Source organism: Ceratotherium simum, chromosome 38, assembly GCF_057802395.1.
Source record: "Ceratotherium simum simum isolate JZ-2026a chromosome 38, ASM5780239v1, whole genome shotgun sequence".
Lineage (NCBI taxonomy): Eukaryota > Metazoa > Chordata > Mammalia > Perissodactyla > Rhinocerotidae > Ceratotherium > Ceratotherium simum.
In genome coordinates, this window is record NC_141937.1 from 26,648,518 (window position 1) to 26,669,312 (window position 20,795).

At 36.9% G+C, this 20,795-nt stretch overlaps 1 protein-coding gene across 3 annotated transcripts in view; it reads left to right on the forward strand.

Annotated features, from left to right (window-relative positions):
• The window catches only part of PCMT1 (protein-L-isoaspartate (D-aspartate) O-methyltransferase), a 45,355-nt gene that overhangs the window by 14,262 nt on the left and 10,298 nt on the right, over positions 1 to 20,795 (forward strand). For all 3 annotated transcript variants that reach the window (XM_004440937.2, XM_014795668.2, XM_004440936.2), the window contains exons 2-6: positions 1,026 to 1,130; positions 2,353 to 2,384; positions 13,928 to 14,032; positions 15,855 to 15,975; positions 17,384 to 17,469. In XM_004440937.2, the coding sequence (XP_004440994.2) occupies positions 1,026 to 1,130; positions 2,353 to 2,384; positions 13,928 to 14,032; positions 15,855 to 15,975; positions 17,384 to 17,469 (449 nt within the window). The remainder of the gene's footprint in view (positions 1 to 1,025; positions 1,131 to 2,352; positions 2,385 to 13,927; positions 14,033 to 15,854; positions 15,976 to 17,383; positions 17,470 to 20,795) is intronic.

Below are 20,795 nucleotides of genomic sequence, written 5' to 3' on the forward strand. Positions count from 1 at the left end.
TTTTAAACTTCTTGTGATACTTTTACTGAAGTCTCATTTTAAAATGATCATTCCTAATGTAGCCAAATTAAGGAAAACATCTTTTGGCTAAAAAATTTTGTTTCTGGATAAAGTCAAGTTCATACATTTAATCTTACAGATCTTATATCTATGAGGACAGGAACAATGCTATCTTGGTTAGTCTTATCACCCTAAGCGTGTAGCACTGTGTCTAGTGTGTATTAGATAGTCAGTAAACATATTGAGTGAGTTAATAAGGGCTTTATTGAATAGTAATTGTATGCATGGTACCATGAGAGTTGTTGAAGTTTAGCATCTTATATTTAATCTCAAAGAATTGATAGTTGGAGGAGCCAAATATATATATTATTGATCTTGCTTCCTTTCTTGAAACATTTGTTTCTTTTGGGCTCTGTAACAGTTTACTTGATTTTCACCCCGCTCTGTGGCTGCTCCTTGTCTTAATCTTTGAAGGCTCCACTTCCTTCGCATAGTTCTTAAATGTTTGCTTTTGTTTTTCTTCTCTGTGTATTCTTCCCTGGCCACTTGACTTAACTTCTATTGCTTCAGTTGCCATCTGTATAACTAGAAATCTATATCTCTTTCCTAGATCTCTTTTCTGAGCCCCAGATCCATGTGTTCTCCTGGCTGCTGAATATCTCCACTTGTATGGTCCATGACTCCTAACTGAATAAATCAGTTGTCCTTTTCCTCTTTAACTCTGATACTTCTCCAGGATTTCTCAAATTGGTATATGACATCAGCATCTCAACCATTACCCCTCTCCCTCCTCCAAATCTAGTCAGTCACGTGTACGTTACCTACTAAATATAACTCAGGTCCTTCTACTTTTCTTCACCCTCACTGTCATCCTGACAGACCAGCCTGCGATTACCTGGGTCGTTGCAGCAACTTCCAGTCTTGCTCTCTTCCAGTCCAATCTCTACAAGCATCAGGGGTAATTATTCTGAAATACATCTGATCATCTCACTCTCAGGTTAAAATAGTTGCCTCATTCATTTCAGAAAATGGAATCATCAAGACAGATAAAGTGTTTGAAGTAATGCTGGCCACAGACCGCTCCCACTATGCAAAATGTAACCCTTACATGGATTCTCCACAATCAATAGGTAAGCTTTGGATTTCTGAAAATGTCACATTTTTACTCATTTACTGTTTAATTTTTGTAGATAAGGATAGACTGGGACACAGATATTTATTATTACCTTGCTAGTTTGAATTTTATGCCTTAGTAAGTTTCATAATAGCAAACATACCATTTTAATGAAATGATGTTATATATGGAGTATCTTTTCTATTTTCTCAAACAATATATAATATATATAAAGAATTTTTTAAAGCAGTTTTTCTTAAAGTATACTTTTAATGAAAACTTACAGTTTAAGCTGAGTGCCGAGTTTTTCTTTAGGGGCCTTAATGTTGACTAGGGTTGTTTTTTGCATTAGCGTCAATTTTTAAAATCAGTATTGAAGGAATAAGTGTAATTAAGTTTTTCCTGACTTCTCTGCTTCACTTGCCCTGACTTTTTTGGGTTGTGCTTGTTTTCAGAAAGTTCTGTATTTAACTTCTTCTCCTGAAGCAGGTTTTGCTGAACTGCTGAGCCTTGGCAGTGGGCGCCTTTGAGGCTTAGAAGTGCCTCAGCATTCTATCGGCCAGCCGCCGTGCTGTCTTCTTTTGAAGCACTATAAACAGTCAGCAAAAGAGATCCTGGGGAGCTTCTGAACCCCAAAGGCACCTGCTACCACCGCTCAGTGAAAATTGTTCAGATGCAGAAGCAGGTAAATGAGTTTCAACAAAGCAACACTGGAAGAGAAACAACTAAAAGCTAAAAACTAAGAAAAGGTTATGCAACTTAACATCAGGTGATAGTATAAAGAGTAAATTGGAGTAGTTTATTAGTCTCTTAAGCTACTGTGATTGCCAGTTGCTCTTTTTTTTTTAAGTTGCCAGAAATGAAGCAATTTATTATGCAGTTTATTGTGAAGCAATTTAATTTTATACATTATAATTATAAAATAGTGATTTTTAAAATTCTATTATTCCTTCCACATTCGTGGAGCTATGACACAACTATCTACTGGGGCTTTGGGGGGAGAAAAAAAAAAGGAGGAGGATTGGCAATAGATGTTAGCTCAGGGCCAGTCTTCCTCAGCAAAAAGAGGAGGATTAGCATGGATGTTAGCTCAGGGCTGATCTTCCTCACAAAAAAAAAAAAAAGAAAGAAAACAATTATTATGAAAAAAATTTACGAATGTTAGAAAAAGAATTACGTGGAGTATTTGGCATGTTTTTGCAGCTAAATGTATCAGTAGCTCTCGTCTTCTTTTGCAGGTTTCCAGGCCACAATCAGTGCTCCACACATGGTAAGTTAACTTTGGTCATTTGGGTACAGATGGATCACATTTTTCCTTTAAGATCGTTTTTTTCAGTGAAAAAGGTTTAAAGAAACTTTTAAACTTTTATCAATTTTATCGTCTATGAATTATGTAAATTGATAATGAGTGTCTTATTCTTAATGCATGGCATATAGAAGGAGCTCTTCATGGTATAAACTATCATTAAAGCTTTTGCAGGTTGTCTTTAGTATCTAATCCTGTAAAATTGGATATAAAAGGTTATTTAGTGATGAGACAATTAAGGGAGAGAATATTTTAAGGAATATAACAGACATAGAAATCTCAAGTTGACTGTTATTTCATATTTTATTTGGAAAATTCACTAGCCACTAGTCAAGTATAGCGGCTATGAAGCTGTATAACTTTGAGAAGGACCTATTTTAAGTTATCTAGCACGTTTAATCTGTTGGGAATTTTCTTGAGTTTTAAATGTCAGTTATTTGAATGAGTCCTCTGTTGATTGTGAAAAGAACAATAGCTTTTCTGATTCTCTGCAAGTATTTGGGGTTGGAGAAGCTCTTATTTAAACTTAAAGCCTTCTGTATACTAAAATAAATTCTACACATATAGTGAACTGATAATTATACCAGAAGAAAAATGTAGGAAAATTATTTATAAACATTGAATAAAAATGACTGGTTAAAATATGAAAAAAAGGGGCCGGCCCCATGGCTTAGCGGTTAAGTGCACATGCTCTGCTGTTAGCGGCCCAGGTTCGGATCCCGGGCGTGCACCGACGCACCACTTGTCTGGCCATGCTGAGGCGGCATTCCACATACAGCAACTAGAAGGATGTGCAACTATGACATACAACTATCTGCTGGGGCTCTGGGGAGAACAAGGGAAAAAAAAGGAGGAGGATTGGCAATGTTAGCTCAGGGCCTATCTTCCTCAGCAAAAAGAGGAGGATTGGCATGGATGTTACTCAGGGCTGATCTTCCTCACACAAAAGAAAACAAAATGAAAAAAAGACTTAGAAGCCATTAAAAAGCCTAATATATTTTGCAACATAAAAATTTGGGATTTCTGCAGAAAAAAAAATGTTATAAGCAAAATTAAAAGAAGAAAAATTGAGGGAAATATTTGTAATACATGTGACGGCATAGGGCAAATTTCCGTGTATATATACAAATATACCTACATAGGTGTGTGTATCCTGTAAATTAAGAAGTAAAAGACCAGTATGCCCAAAAGAAAATGGGTAAAGTACAAGGATGATAGCTCATAGAAAAAGAAATACAGATGACATTGGTGTTTAAACAAATGAAAAGATCTTCACTTCTATTTAGTAAATTGCAAATTAGCACTACAGTGAAGTACCATTTTTCACCCATCAGATTAAAAAGTTTGATACTTTGTATTGGAAAGGGAAACTGGCAGTCACATACTTTTTATGATGGGAGAGTAAATTGATAGTGTTTTTGGAAGACAATTTGGCAGTATCTACAAAATGTGAAATAAATATACCTTTAGGCTCTCCAGTTTTATTTCAAGATATTTATCCCATGGTATATTTGCACAAGTGCAAAATGACTAAAGATGTTCATTGGCACATTATTTATAATAGCAAAAAAAACCCAAACAATCACTAATAGTCCACTAATAGTGGATGGTTAATGAGTTATAGTACATCCATTGGGTGAAATACTGTGAAGCTGTTAAATGAGGCAGCTCTTTAAGTACGAATATGGCAAGATCTTTGAGAAACACTAAAAGTAGAGTGCAGATGAGTATTTAGAGTGTTCTGTAATTTTAAAAAACCACACATAACACTCATACAGACACGTAGATGTCTTCCTGTAGGCATGAAAACTAAGAATGATTTCTTTGAAAGTGAGAATTAGATGATTGGAGGGGTAGGAGTGGAAGTGAGATCTGCTTATCACTCTATACCCTCTCTATGTTATCAATTTCTTTTTTCTTTTTCTTCTTCGTTTTTTTTAAACCATGGAATAGGAATGGCTTTTTCGTGCACTACCTATTCAAAGAAATTAATGATTTAAAAAAGTTATAGTCTCAAGATCCCCGGAAGCACTTTGAGCTACTACTTAAAACGAAAGGTTTATGTAGAAGCATTCATTTAATCCTAAAAGTTATTTTGGAGAATTGGTACCCAACATGTTTGGGAAGTTGGAGGGATGTGTCTTCAGATATTAAGAGAAATACTGCATGAATTTTTTTTTTCTCCCTGAAGTTTGGTGGTGAGTGCCCAGTTCACTGCCAGACAAAACATGGCAGTAACTCCATGGCAAAGGATGCATTTTTTAACAAAAATGACAGCTTTATTAAGATATAATTCACATACTATGAAATTCCCTTCTCTACAGTTCTCTGGTTTTTAGTCTATTCAGAGTTGTGCAGACATTACCACTATCTAATTTCAGAACATTTTCATCATCCCCAAAAAGGAACCCTGTACCTGTTAGTCAGTTCCCATTCTTTATTCTGCAAAGGTCCTGGCAACTACTTATCTGCTTTTTGTTGCTATGTCTCATCTCAACATTTCACACAAATGGAGTCATACAATATATGGCCTTTTGTGACTGGTTTTTTATATTTTGCACAATATTTTCAAAGTTTATCTATGTTGTAGCATGCATCAGTATTTGATTTCTTTTTATTGCCAAATAATATTCCATTACGTGGATATACCACATTTGGTTTGTTTGTCAGTTGATGGACATTTGGGTTGTTTCCACTTTCTAGCTACTAAGAATAATGCTACTATGAACATTAGTATATAGGTTTGTGTGTGTGTACATGTTTTCAGTTCTCTTGGGTATTAGAAGTAGAATTGCTAGATCATATGGTAATTCTGTGTTTTACATTTTGAGGAACTGCCAAACAATTTTCAAGATGGTTCCACCATTTTACAATCCCACCAGCAATGTATGAGGTTTCCAGTTTTTCCACTTCCTTGTCAACACTTGTTATTGAATGTTTTATTTTATTCGTCCCAGTAGCTGTGAAGTGGTATCATATTGTGGTTTTGATTTGCATTTCCCTATTGATAATGATGTTGAGCATCTTTTCATGTGCTTATTGACTATATGTATATCTTGTTTGGAGAAATGTCTAGTCACATCCCTTTCCATGTCTTGGTTGGGTTATTTGTCTTTTCATTACTGAAAAGGGTGCGTTTTAAAATTTTTGTTGTGGTATAATGCACGTAACATACAATTTACCATCTTAACCATTTTCCATGTGTGCGGTTCAGTAGGGGTAAGTACATTGACATTGTTGTGCAGCCGATCTCCAGAACTCTTTTCATCTTGCGAAACTAAAACTCTGTACCTGTTCAACATTAATTCTACCCCCAGCCCCTGGCAACCACCATTCTGTTTTCTGTCTCTATGAATTTGACTACTCTAGGTACCTCATAAGTGGAATCATACAGTATTTGTTTTTTTGTGAATGGCTTATTTCACTTAGCTTGATGTCCTCAGGGTTTATCTGTATCATAGCTTGTATCAGAATTTCCTTCTGGAAAGGATACATTTTTAATCACTTACATTTTCTGAGTAACTTATGTTTCTTTTTTTTTTTTTCCCCTCCCCAAAGCCCAAGTAGATAGTTGTACGTCGTAGTTGCACATCCTTCTGGTTGCTGTATGTGGGACGCGGCCTCAGCATGGCCGGAGAAGCGGTGTGTCGGTGTGCACCCAGGGTCAGAACCCGGGCCACCGGTAGCGGAGCGCGCGCACTTAACCGCTAAGACACGGGGCCAGCCCAAGTTATGTTTCTTAATAAGGAAAATGAGTGTGTGTGTATAGTCACAGTGCATCTGTATGTATGAGTATATAAACAATAAGCATACAATGTCCTTTGATGGCTGCTGAACCAGGATGTGAATAAGATAAAATAGCATTAATTGTATTATATGGACAAGCAGTTGTGATCTTGTATCATTTATTGCATAGATCTTAGAAGTGTTAAAAGAGAAACACAAAGTGAAGAGCAAAGAAACATGACTTCTGCATTTATTAAACCTTAAAATCACAGGCTTGGGAGTAACTACAACCCTGGAATATTTTCCGAAGTCTTAATTAAAGAAAAATGAGATATATACAGTGAGCAGGAGATTAAAAGCAACTGTTAAAAATGGCATCCTGGTAGCAGTGAGCACACTTAGCATCCAGATATTGAATCCTAAATACCATTTCTCTCTAGAAGAAACTAGAGCTCCTTGGAGAAGTGACAGATGTTGGAAAGTAAGCAGGTACTCAAAGGCTAATGGGGTAATGTCAGAAGGACATAGGAGCAGGTTTGAAGAGACTCCCAGAGGCCAAATTAGAGACAATTTGAGAATCAAAAAATGATAGATAATGAAGATAATCGATTGTAACAGTGAATTAAGAAACAAAATCCATGAGTCCATAAAGATTAAAAAAAAAAAAGCAAGACAGGGAAAAAATGAAAAACAGAAGAATGTCAATTAATAAATGTGGAAGGAATAATAGAATTTAAAAAATCACTATTTTATAATTATCAGTGTAATAATTGAATTAGGCAAAGATCAGTTAATCTAAAACCATTAAGAGGAAGATTGTTGGTGAACAGAAATATTCATGTGGTCTCAAATTATTATTGTACATATTACCTATTAATTACAAAGAGAAAAATATGCCTCGAAAATAGAGTGATCTCGTGGTCACCACATTTACTGAGTTTTTGAGCTTGGCAAGTCCAGGAGTAAGATGGTCCAGTGATAGGTGCTTCCTGGTGTGGTGCAGTGGGAGGTGCCCAGCAAGCCCTGTGTGCTGTTCTTGCTACAAGTCTATGGTCTGAATCTAACCGTGAGGAAATTGGCACATGTAGAATGTGGGATATGATGTGGACAACCGGAAGGACTCCTTACAGGAGTCAGTGTTCTGAAGAACAGAGACAAATGGTCGTTGGAGGAGAGTTGGGAGAGAATATTCTACACTGGCAAATGTAATGCATGAACCTTGAGTAGATTGGGGAAAAAAATAGCCATAAAGGACATTTTGGGGACAATTGAGGAAATTTTAGCGTGATGATACTAAATTGATGATTTTCTTGAGTGTGGTAATGGTGATGTGGTTGCGAAGGAAACTTAGGTTTTTTGGCAGACGCATGCTGAAGTGTTTGGTAGTGAAGTTGATGTGTGCAGCTGTGTGCAGATAGTTTGGTAACATGGTGGGCACAGTGTAAACAGTTGGTGACTCTGGATGAGGAGAAGAGGTTGTCCATTGTATTTCCAGTTGTTCTGTGGGTTTGAAATTTTTCATAATTATAAAAATGAACTTTTATAGAACTATTTTTAGATTTAGAGATGAGCCTGGATTCTCCAGAAAAATATTAGCTATAGTGATAAAAGCATGAAAAAAGCTAATAATTGTGATTTAAAGCATTGACATTTTAAATCTGAATGGAACTTTAATAATAATTTGGCATAGCTCCCTTTTAAAAAAACAAATCTTATACAAACATGGTACTGAAAAAAAGAAAAATATTCTTGAGTTTCTTTTGAAATAAATTGAGACAATGCTGCCTATAAATTGGCGATTGGCACTTTAAAGAAGTCCCTTCTAGTCCTTTGATTTCTGGATTCAGGAAAACCAGGTATTACAGGAGTTATTTTGTTTCTTTGATTACTTCATTTTCTTATAGTGTGATACATGTTATCTTCTTAGTGGAAATTATTAAACTTTCAGGGAATACTGATCCTTTTAGGAATCTGGTGAAAGCTTTAGGTCTTCTTCCTGAAAAAAAAGTACACAACTCTCTCTCCATAGAGACTCTGTCCTTCAGGCTAAGCGTCTTGTCTAAGAACAGTAGCTTTAACTAAATAAAACGTCCCTTGCAGTTTCCTCAGTAAAAATTAATCCAACGTGTCTCTCATTAACTAGCACTTTCTTGCTCCACTGGTTGATGTTCATAATGAACATCAGAGATAATATTGCACTGTACCATTTTGAAACATCAAATGAAAACATCAAAGAAAGATGAGGTTGAGTGAAGGGGGTCCAAGGTACAGACTACCAGTTACAAGATAAATAAGTCATGGGGATGTAATGTAGAGCATGGTGACTATAGTTAATAATACTGTATTGCATATTTGAAAATTTCTAAGAAAGTAAACCTTAAAAGTTATTAGCATAAGAAAAAAAATTTTATATCTATGTATGGGGACAGATGTTAATTGGACTTATCGTGGTGATCCTTTCACTATATGTGCAAATATTAAATCATTATGTTGTACACCTGAAACTAATATAATGTTATATGTCAATTATACCTCAATTAAAAAAAAAGAAAAATGTCAGATATTTTTTAAAAATTTGAAACAGTCTCAAACTTCCAGAAAAGTTGCAAGTATATTATCAAGAACCTTTCTTTCTTTACTCCATTTGAGTGTAAGTTGCTGAAATGGTGCCCCATCAGCCTTGGATAGTTTAGGGTCTGTTTCCTACAAACAAGGACCTTCTCTTATATAACCACAACATAACCATCAGAACCAGGACATGAACCTTGATACATTACTACCATCTAATCTTCAGACTCCTCTCAAGTTGTTCCTGTGACGTCCTCAATAGCAGAAGGGTCCAGTGCAGAATCACTCCTCTTTCAGTCTTCTTCAGTCTAGAACAGCTCCTGACCCTTTCTTTTTTTTTTTTTTTAAAGATTTTATTTATTTTATTTTTCCCCCCAAAGCCCCAGTGGATAGTTGTGTGTCGTAGCTGCACATCCTTCTAGTTGCTGTATGTGGGACTCGGCCTCAGGATGAACGGAGAAGTGGTGCCTCGATGCGCACCCGGGATCCGAACCCGGGCCACCAGCATCGCAGCGCGCGCACTTAACCACCAAGCCACAGGGCCGGCCCCTGACCCTTTCTTTGACTTTCGTGGCCTTGACTCTTTTGAAGAATGCGGGCCAGTTATTTGGTTGATGTCCTTCTGTTTGGGGTGTCTGATGTTTCCTCATGGTTAGATTCATTAGATTCACCTCTTTGGTGGAAATATTGCCCAAGTGCTGCTGAGTTCTCATTACCTCCTATTGGACAGTGTACAATTTTGATTTGTCCTATTCTGATGATATTCAGTTCATTAAGGTGGTGTCTTCCAGCCTTCTCCACTGCAGAGTTACTCTTTTTGGCTTTTGTAATTAATTTTGTGAGGGAGTACTTTGAGATCATGTAAATATCTGTTCCTTATTGAGTTATTTATATCCGTTTGTATTCATAGTTTCCTGTCTTTTCCCTTTCCATGTTTAACTTCCTTTTTTGACAATGAGAAACTTGGTTCCTTTTTCCTTAATATATTTATTTATTTGATCAATTCCCCTACGTAGCCAATTTCCCTCTACTGTCACTCCCCCCCCCCACCCCCCCGCCATACTCCCCCATCTCCACCATTCATGCTCTGACACCCGACACTGATCCACCGTGCTATGCAGAAACCCTCCTCCCCTAGCCTGGGTTCTGACTCCTGTTCAGGTTTACTCCCCTGTGTGAACGCAGATACCGTCCTCATTCTGCTTAGGGGTCTCACCCTTCTAACTGGACATGGCAGCTGCCCTCTCTGCCACCTGGGTGTGGGCAGCTGCCTGGCGCAGCCCAACTTAGTGGCCTTAGGATCGACTTGTTCAGAAAGGGAAGAGCTGGGACAGGATAACAGGAGGAAGGGAAAAGAGGGCATTCACCAGATTTCTTTGATTCATCAAGTTATTTTGTTCTCTAACCAAGCAAAAGAGGAAAACCACTACATACCAAAACCAAAAACATACTAAATGGAAGTAAAAGACCAATTAATTGTTAATTTTACTTTTATAAATTACTTTGAAGTACTTTAAAGAGTAGCAACAACAGGTCATTATGCTGTAGTGGTTTAATTTTCATTGATGTAAATATTGTACCTTTTATTTGTAAATTCTTTAGAATTTATAAAGCACTTTAATACATCATCACTTTTATTCACAATGGTACTTCTTTGGAGAAAGCAGGATGGGAACAACTTTTTTCTCTCCATTTTAATGACTTGGAAACTGAGGAACAGTGAGCTAAAAATAATTTCCAATGCCATGGGGCTAATAAATACAGAACCAGTGGAATCCAGTATTTTCCATGTTTAATCTAGGACTCTTTTTCATAGTACTAGTGGTTTTTACTCCTTAGGCAAGAACCTCTTTGCAAAAGAATCTACATTAAAAATTGATAAATTTGTTTATTAGTCTTTTCCAAAAACACGCATCCACCAATCTACATTTGTGTGTTACCCTGAAGGTGTTCTTGTGGAACCTTACTGGAACAGAGTTTGAGAACCCTTGGATTATGTGAGGCTGCATCTATTACAGGCCTTCTCCCCTTCTTATGTTAGTTGTGTGAAAAGATAGCCTTAACTTCTTTCTTTTTTTTTTTTTTAAATGGAAGATTTCTGACACCACACACACAAATAGAATAGTATAATGAACCCTCATGTAACCATCACCAGCTTTAATAATTACCAACAATTTGCTAATCTTCTTTTATCCAACTCTCTCTCTCCCTTTTGCCGAAGTATTTTAAAGCAAATCCCAAATATAATATTATTTCACCCCTAAATACTTTAGTATAAATCTGAAAGACTTTAAAAATACAACCAGAATACCATATTCATACCTAACAATGTTCCTTAATATTATTTTGTACCTAGTCCATGTTCTGACTTTGCCAGCTGTTTCAAAAAATTTTTTTTACAGTTGATTTGCTTAAATCAGGGTCCAAGGAAAGTCTATACATTGCATCTTTTTAGTCTTTTTGGTCTCTTTTAATAGTCCCCCCCCTCGCCTTTTTAAATGTCATTTATTTATCGATAAACCTTGCCTCATTTGTGCTGTAGAACTTCTCATATTCTGAACTTGGTGAACTGTTCCCTGGTGGTGGTGAACTTGCTCCTTTTTTCTGAGAAGACTTCCTAATAGTCCTTCCAGGTGCCTCACATTGGCAGACAGACTACCTGAGCACCCACTTTCAGTGATTGGAGTAAACAATCTTTTCACATTTTTTTAAATTAAGTTATAGTATATACACAGTAGAGTGCACAAATCCTACGAGTGCTGCTTGATGAATGTTTACATGTGTACATATGTGTACCTGCTACTCAGATCAAGACACAGAACATTTCCTGCACCCCAGAAGACTCCCTCATGCCCTTTCCTAGTCAAGCTGCATCCTCAAGGTAACCAGTATTCTGGCTTTTCTCACCTAAATTAGTTTTCCAGAGTAAGGAGTTTCCATTCTATCCTCCATTTTGATCATTACGATCATTATGATGGTTAAAAATTTTTTTTTATTTTGACATAATTTCAGACTTAAAGAAATGTTGTAAGAATAGTGCAAATAATTCCCATGTATCTTTGACCCATATCCCCCAAATGTTATCATTTTACTACATTTGCTTTATCATTTATTCTCTCTCTCCACACACACACACACACACACGTATATGAAATACGTGTATTTCCTTTTTTATAAACTCTTTGGGAGTAATTTGCAGACACAATGCTCTTTACCTTTAAAAATAGGACATTCTCTTAAATCATCACAGTAGAGTTAGCAGAATCAGGAGATTAATATTAATACAACACCGTTAGCCAATTTACAGACCTTATTTAGATTTCGTCAGCTGCTCTAGTAATGTCCTTTATAGGAAGAGAAAATTGTGCATCAGGAGTTTCATTCAGTTGTCATGTCTTTTTGGTCTTCTTTAATCTAGAACAGTTCCTCAGTCTTTTCTTTTATGGTCTTGAAAATTTTTATGAATGTAGGCCAGTTATTTTATAGAATGTCCCTCAATTTAAGTTTGATGTTTCTTCATAGTTAGATATGAATTATACATTTTTGCCTGGAATATCCCAGAAGTGATGTGTTTTGACAGATGTCGTTGTGTCCCGTTATTGGTGATGTTAACTTTGATCATCTGATTAAGGTAGTGTCAGGTTTCTCTGCTGAGAAACTTTTTTATGAACTCCACTGTGAAGTTATTGTTTTTCCCTTTTGTAATTAGTGAGTATCTTGGGCAGCCACTTTGGAGGTTATATAAATATCCTGTTACTTGTCAAATGATAATCCACTAGTTTTAGCATCCCTTTATGTTTTTTGCCTGAATCAGTTACTACTGAAATGATTGCCAGATGACGATTTTCTAAGTTCATCATTTCATCTATATTTGAAACAGTTGGAAATTTTTCCCTGATTCTCCATTTATGTATATATAGACGTATGTATTTACTTATTATCACTATGGATTCATGGATGTATATTTTTATCAACCAAGATCTGGTAGTGAATATGTTTATTGCTACCAGGTCTGCTGATTTTCAATAATGAACATACCAGGCGTTTAACAACAGCTTTTGAGATAACATTTAGTAGTTCTAACTTAGTATTTTGAAAAAGCATTGAAATATAAGTTATAAAGAGGATGGGGTAGAGAAGGCTTTATTTCTTGGTTTGGTCTGAAGCATAACCAGTATGATTTTATTGGATGTATAATTTATATATACTGTAAACATAGAGATATATATCCTTTGGCCTCCTCAATTCCACTTCTAGGAATTTATCCTATAGATATACTTTACAAGATTATTATAAAGATTATTATATTGTCCTACAGGTATATCTTTTAAGAGTATTTCGTCTCTTTTGTCATAGAATATTAGAGCCAACTTAAATACCTCTCATTAGGGACAGTATTTGTTATTATAATACATCAATACAAGAATATACTCCTTAGCCATAAAAAAGAATGAACAAGCTGTTTAAGTATTGATACAAAAGGTCCTGGGGCCGGCCTGGTGGTGCACCGGTTAAGTGTGTGCCCTCTGCTGCGGTGGCCCGGGGTCCACAGGCTCGGATCCTGGGCACGCACAGATGCACCACTTGTCAAGCCGTGCTGTGGCGGCATCCCATATAAAGTAGAGGAAGATGGGCACAGATGTTAGCCCAGGGCCAGTCTTCCTCAGCAAAAAAAAAAAAAAAAAAAAAAAGGAGGATTGGCATCGGATGTTAGCTCAGGGCTAATCTTCCTCACACACACAAAAAATCCATTAAAAAAAAAAATAAAGGTCCTTCCAGATATAATAAATGAAAAAATGCATATCTATTCACTTGTATGTGCCTAGAGTGAATATGTTTGGAAGCAATCACAAGAAACTGGTAACACTGGTTGCCTTTGGGGAGTGAAACTGGTTGGGGACAGGGTGGGGTGGAGACTTTTCACTGTAAAACCTTTTGTAGCTTTTGACTTTGAATTAAATTTTCAAAACTCACACTGGAGATCTAAAATTACTGAAACACTTTATCTAAATGTAAGAATTGTAATCAAACAATGAGAATTATTTTCTGTAATTCCTGTGTGGATATAAGCACATAATATGTTTTCATTATCTTGGGAGATGACAATAGTAGAAAAATTGGTATAAAGTTGGCAACTTTATTTACATGCCATGGTATATATACTTTATAGTGTCTTGAAAAAAATGAATATTTGCCATGTTTTCTTTTGGCAGCATGCGTATGCACTAGAACTTCTGTTTGATCAGTTGCATGAAGGAGCTAAAGCTCTTGATGTAGGATCTGGAAGTGGAATCCTTACTGCGTGTTTTGCACGTATGGTAAGAGCTTTATTTTTAATTTTGGCCCCAACAGGAGCATATTACATGATTTGGCTGTATAGCAATTTTTCAAGATTTTCTTTCTTTCTTTTTAATTCTATATCAAGATAGCAGCTGAAATATGTATCACTTGGGATTTTTTTTTTTTTTGGATGCAAGTGACAGAACATTCAATCCAAACTGGCAGAGCTAAAAGGGAATTTATTTAGTTTATATAATGGAAAAGTCTAAAAGTATATCTGGCTTCTTGTGTGGCTGGATTCAGAGGAACATAAGATGTTGTTATTGACAGTGGGTTTCTCTCTGGTCCGAGGTTGGCTTTGCTTTCCTCCACATGTTGGCTTCATTATCAGATAGTCCCTTTTCTTGTGATGGCAAGATGGCAACCAGTAGCTTCCAAACTACTTTCTCCCAAGTTCTAGTTTGGCAGGAAATAATAGAGCCTGATTTCCAAACACTCCTACAGATTTATTAGGAATGAGGGCAGAGCTTCTATTCCGTTAAGAAAAATGCTCTTAGAAAAATGCCTTGTTTATTATACTTCAGCTTTTATCACTGGAGGCTTATCTGGTAAGTGACTATCCAGAGTCTAAGTCTGGAGGCCCACTCCTGCCCCTGGAGTAAAGGTTCGTCTGTGCTCAGATCATCATGTCAGGTTGATTATGGGAAATCTTGTCCCTGGAGGCCCGGTTGGAAGGTCCTGGTCTGGTTAAGTTGGGGTTTATAGACCCGTCTTGGACTAGAATCCATTTAACTTGCTGTAAGTGTATAATCAGCAGCCCCACTGGAACGTCAGCCCTGGAGAGGTGGGAGTTCTGTCTGATTTTCTCACTGATGCATCGTCAGCAGTCAGAACAGTGCCGGGCACGTAATAAGGACTCAGATATTTCTTTTCAGTTTTCCTGCTTGTTTTGTAGAAGTTAAGCCCTCACTAATGGAATGTCAGGGATTTTTTTTTTTTAAAGCTTAGAAATAGCATTTAATTAGTGACTTGTTCGCTATAATTGACGTATTTATGGTTTCAGAGGACTACTCGTTTTTTAAAAAATCATTAGATTTCTCAGTTATCTTTTTAAAAATGATTAAGTTTATATTTTCACACATTTACCATGTGCTAGTCAGTGTTCTAAGTGTTCTTCTTGTATTCTGTTATTTCAAACTCACATCATATATGAGGTATGTACTCTTTTCCTCCTCATTTTACAGCTGAGGAACATGATTTGTAGAATAACTTGCCAAGGTTATGTAGTTGTAAGTAAGTGATGAAACTTAGCTGTGAACCCAGGTAGTCTGACTTCAGAGTCTTTATTGTTTAAATTTATTTTGCAATTAGTATTTCTACTGGGGGCCTTTTTATATTTTCCACATATGGCAGTAGAAGCAAGTGTAGAAATCCCTATAAAATTTTTTTATGTAATATTTTAATATTTAAAGTCACACTTTTAGATGGAATTTAAATAAAAAAATGATTGCACTAACTACCATTTAATCTTGGTAGTTAAGTCCTACTTCTCAGTTCTAGATTTAAAAATTAGAAGTTGAAGAAAGATATCGTTTTTCTTAGTATTACAAGTTTTTGTCATTTATTCTAGTTCCTTAATTACTGAAATATAATTATTCATTTGAGAGTTATAGTTGAGAAAGTTGTATTTGGTAAATAATTTATAACAAACTGAGTGTTTAACACTCTGATTGGAGGCTTAAGCTGTTTGTTTGTCTTGATGTCATTGCAGAATGTAACTTTAGATAAGGAAACACTTTAATGAAACTTTGGGAAAAAAATTTAGACCAGTGAGCTATTGAGTTATTCTCTCCTTTCCAGGTCGGACCTACTGGAAAAGTCATAGGAATCGACCACATTAAAGAGTTGGTAGACGACTCAATAAATAATGTCAGAAAGGACGATCCAACGCTTCTGTCTTCAGGGAGAGTGCAGCTGGTTGGTAAGTGTCAGAAAACTTTAAAAATTTCCTCTCTGGAGAATTTTTATTTTCAGAAGATCTCATGCAAGCTAAATAATACTCAGAGCTAATTGTTGCTTTTTTTTTGCTGAGGAAGCTTGGCTCTGAGCTAACATCTATGCCCATCTTCCTCTTTGTATGTGGGACGCGGCTGCAGTGTGGCTTGATAAGTGGTGTGTAGGTCCACGCCTGGGATCCGAACCTGCCAACCCCGGGCCGCCAAAGCAGAGCACAGGAACCCAACCACTATGCCACCAGGCCGGCCCCTGCATATAGTTCCTTTTGTTGCTGTATAGCATTTCCTTGTAAGAACATTGCAAAATTTATTAATTGTACCGTGGGTGGATATTTTAGGTTGTTTCTAATCTGGGGATGTTCGCATTGCTGTGAACATGTGTGTACATGAGTCCAGATGCGTATGTACACTCCTCATACAGGCTCTCGTTTCTGGAGGAGTGCTGTTACAGGTACAGAGGGTGACTGGCAATGCTGCAAAGCTGTTTCTAAAGTGCTGGCACCAGTTTACATCCCCATCAGCAGTGTGTCAGGGTTCCTGTTGCTCCACATCTCTACCAGTGCTTGCTATTGTGAGATTTTCCTTTTGCCCACCTCGTGATTGTATAGCAGTATCTCTTTGTGAGTTTAATTTTGTATTTTCTTATCAGTCAGTGAGATTGAACACCATTTCACATGTTTGGCCATTTGGATTTCCTCTTTTGTGAAATGGCTGTTCAGATATTGAGTTGTTTATATTTTTCTTTGGTTTGTAGGACTTCTAGAGACTAGCCCTTTGTCTTTTTATACATATTGTAAATCTCTTCTGCTCCGTGGCATGCCTTTTCACTCTCATATTGGTACTTTTTTTTTTGTGAGGAAGATTGGCCCTGGGCTAACATCCCTGCCCACCTTCCTCTATTTTATATGGGACGCCGCCACAGCATGGTTTGACAAGTGGTGCATCGGTGCGCACCTGGGATCCGAACCCGCGAACCCCGGGCCACCGAAGCAGAGCGTGCCCGCTTAACCGTGACGCCAATGGGACGGCCCCATGTTGGTACTTTTTTGATAAATATAAATTCCTAATTTTAATATAATCAAACTTACCAATTTTTTTCCACTGCTTTTGTGTGTCCTGTTGAAGGCTACTCTGAAGTCATGAAGATATAGAGTATTTCTCAGAAACTTTGGGTCTTTGATCCTCCTGGCATTGATTTTTGGGTAAATATATGAGGTGGGGATCCAAGTATATATGTTTTCCATATGAGTATTCAGCTATTGTTGCATTATTTATTAAAAAACCTATCTTTTCCCTGCTTTAAACTTCTTATAATTCTTCACGCTAGGTAGTTCTGTCTGAACAGGTTTTTAAAGCATGATCTTTTTCTTTCAGTGGGGGATGGAAGAATGGGATATGCCGAAGAAGCCCCTTATGATGCTATTCATGTAGGAGCCGCAGCCCCTGTTGTGCCCCAGGCAGTGAGTTGAGTTTTTTCTGTGTTTGTGTGCTTTATTCAACTAAAACTTGAAAAGATTTATGGAGAGATGACATCTAGATGATGTCCAAAGTATAATTAGACTTTTGTGTCGTGCATTTTAGTTACAGTTAGTAGGTAATTTTTTTTTCATATGCTAACAGTTGTATAAGAGACATGAAGATTAATAAACCCCAGCTCATGGCTGTCTTATTTGAAGCAGTATTTGATCCAGCTAAGAACTAGTACACCAGTAGAATTGGGAAAATCCCTCTGGAGTTCATGACCTGATAATCACTTGGTGTTTTATTCAAGACCAGAACACGCAAGACTATGTTAGGTGCATGGGAGAGACCAGGAAGTGTTTGTCATACATTTTGCCCTCACAAAGCTTACATTCTAGAATAGATGTGTCATACATGTAACAGGGAAATTATTGAGATGATAGCCTATCATTAGCGAATGATATATATTGAATGGAAAAGAAAATATGTACGTAGGAGTTCAGGGCAGGGAGGGAATCTGGCGTAGAGTCGTCAAGGAGACGTCATACGCGAATGGAACCTGAACTGAATCTTGAAGAATAGTGGGGTTTGCATAGTCGCAGTGAGAAGGAAGGTATTCCAGTACTGTCTGTTACATAGTCAGGGAGGTATTAAAGTACAAAATGGGTTTTTCATTTTAGTAAAACTCTGATAAGCTTGTGTCAGCTCTTAATAATCCTTGATTAAGTTCACTGAAATCTTAGGTTTCTGTTATATATGAGTTTTACATAGTTCTTGACTAGATAACTAGGGGCTGAAAGTGACACTGTCTCTCATGCCCAGTCTCATCCACTCCCCAACTTGGAAAGCGTTGTTGTTTGTATGTTTACATCAGTTATGAGAAGCTGAAAGTTGGGGAATTTGTTCTGGTCATTGATTTGCTGCTTATTGGCTGAATGACTTTGGGAAAGTCACTTATCCTCTCTGGCCCTGTTGTCTGTTAAAAAAAAAGGCTAAGCCAGTGGTTTTGACACGTTTAAGTTCAAATATTAACATGATGTAGAAAGGTATATGAGTCATAAATGAATAGCTCAATGAATTTTCACATATGAACACACGATCAGTAGTTTTTTTTAACTTTTTTTTTTTGTAATATTGGCAGCCTAGTAGGAGCAATTAAAATCTGAAATAGAACTGTGTTTAAATGAAGGAGCTTATGTGCAGGGCTCATATTCCCCATTAAGACCCTGAGATGATCTTGAAGGGCATTTTTGGCTTTAGCTCAATATGAATTTACACGTTGTAGTAGCACTTGGAATTATTATAGGGGTCTTTCTACATCTGATTAAATGTAAAGATAGACATGCTGAAGGGCCTTTCTAGTTTTAAGATAACAGAGTACAGATGTTTATGCCTCCTCTTGGATATCACCCCAAAACAACTAGAAAAACAAGAAATAGAAACACAAACTCCATATTCAGTCGTCTAGGAGATGACACCTGCAATCCTGAACTCTGCAGTGTGTGAGATAGATAGGAGATGGAGTGATAACTGACTCAGGGACCAAAGAGACGGTAGACGGGGTATCAGTGCAAAAGCAGTTTGCTCTGCAGAACTCGGAAAAGGCTTAGAAATTGGAGGCTTCAGCGCCTTGGGAATGAGACATGAAGCATGGGTCTGAAAGGGGGCTGCTGCTTGACATTCTGTATGAGGAACAGTGAGCCCTAAGCCCTAAGTGAGAAAATTTCCGAGAACTGAGGGATATGATTCTATAGTTTGAAAAGATCTTTTGAGTGCCCGGTACAATGACTTTCTAAAAAAAGAAAAAAAGAACCATAATATCACCATGAAATTTCAGAGTATTAGGGATAAAGAGAAGATTTTAAAAGCTTCCAGAAAAACAAAACAGATAATCTGTTAAGGATTGGTAATCAGAAAGGCATCAGATTGCAGAGTAGTAGCATTAAAACCAACAAGTCAGAGGAACAAACTGTGACAATTCTGAACTGAAAATGATTTCCAACCTTGAAATCTGTACCCACATGTATCACCAAATATGTAGAATACAGAGAGTTTTAGACTTGCAAATCTGAATCTTTCTCTTCTAGAATATTCCATGCACTGTTTTACAGAATACTTTGGAGGAATTGCTTTAATAATATCATCAAAAAATGAGGGAGGTGAGAGGCAGTAGGAGAAACCAGGCAGAGGAAGCCGTGGGGTGTAGGGAGGGAGAACATCTTGCTCGGAGAGAGGTGATGACGGTTCCCAGTGTTCTTGCACAGGGAGGTCCCCGGGTGGAAGCTGTGCAGCAGGCCAGGCAGTCGCCAGGCCAGAGTGGGAGCCGGAGGGGGAGGGCACTAGAGGGGAGGCTACCCACCCACCCCAGCAAAAGCACTAATGAGGTAGGTGTGAGTGTATGAAAATACCATTGAGAAGCTGTTGGAAGGTACAAAGATTTAGAAACAGTTACAAAGAAAATTAAGTGAATGAAGAAAGAAAAAGCTTCAATTTTTAGCTGCGAGAAAAGCAGCAGTTGTATAAGAAAGGGAGCAATCATTGAATACCTGTTGGCTCAGCTGCATATTATATTTACACTGTCATAAGTGAAAATGGTTTAATGAAAAAGTATGATGTTGGTTGGGTTGGGGAAAAGGAGCAGAATATATGTAAGAGCTCAGTCTTCATCTAGCATATAATTTGAAATAAAAAAGTAAATACTGTGCAGCATGGTGACTGTACTTAGCAGTACTGTATTGTATATTTGAGACTTGCTAGGAGAGTAGATCTTAAAAGTTCTCGATACAAGAAAAAAAAATTCTAGCTGTGTGGTGATGGATGTTAATTGAACTTATTATGGTAATCATTTTGCAATATATATGTATATCAAATCATTATGTTGTACACCTAAAAAGTAATACAATGGTATATGTCAATTATATCGCAATTAAAAAAAAATAAAAGACATGCTTTAGAAATAAGCATTACCAGAAAAAAATACTAGAAGACACAGCTAAAAAGATGTAAAAGACTGGATTTAGGGAGCCAGATTGGAGTAGGGGGAAGTCTGCTGTTTCTCATTTTTATTTTTTATAAACCTTGACTTTTAGAAAAACAACTCAAAGAATACTTGCCAATATTACTTTGATAAAAATTAAAATGGGAAAAATGAGATAGACTTGCTGACAACCAAAATTTTAATTGGGATAATACTATCCAAAGTAAGGTTTCTTCCTTATTGTTTTTGATCAGTGGGGATCTATAAGGCCACCCTACAGTGGTAACATGATTTAAAAGCTTTCTGACTGGAGGGGCTGTCACTGAGCAGTCTTGGTTCTCCATTGAC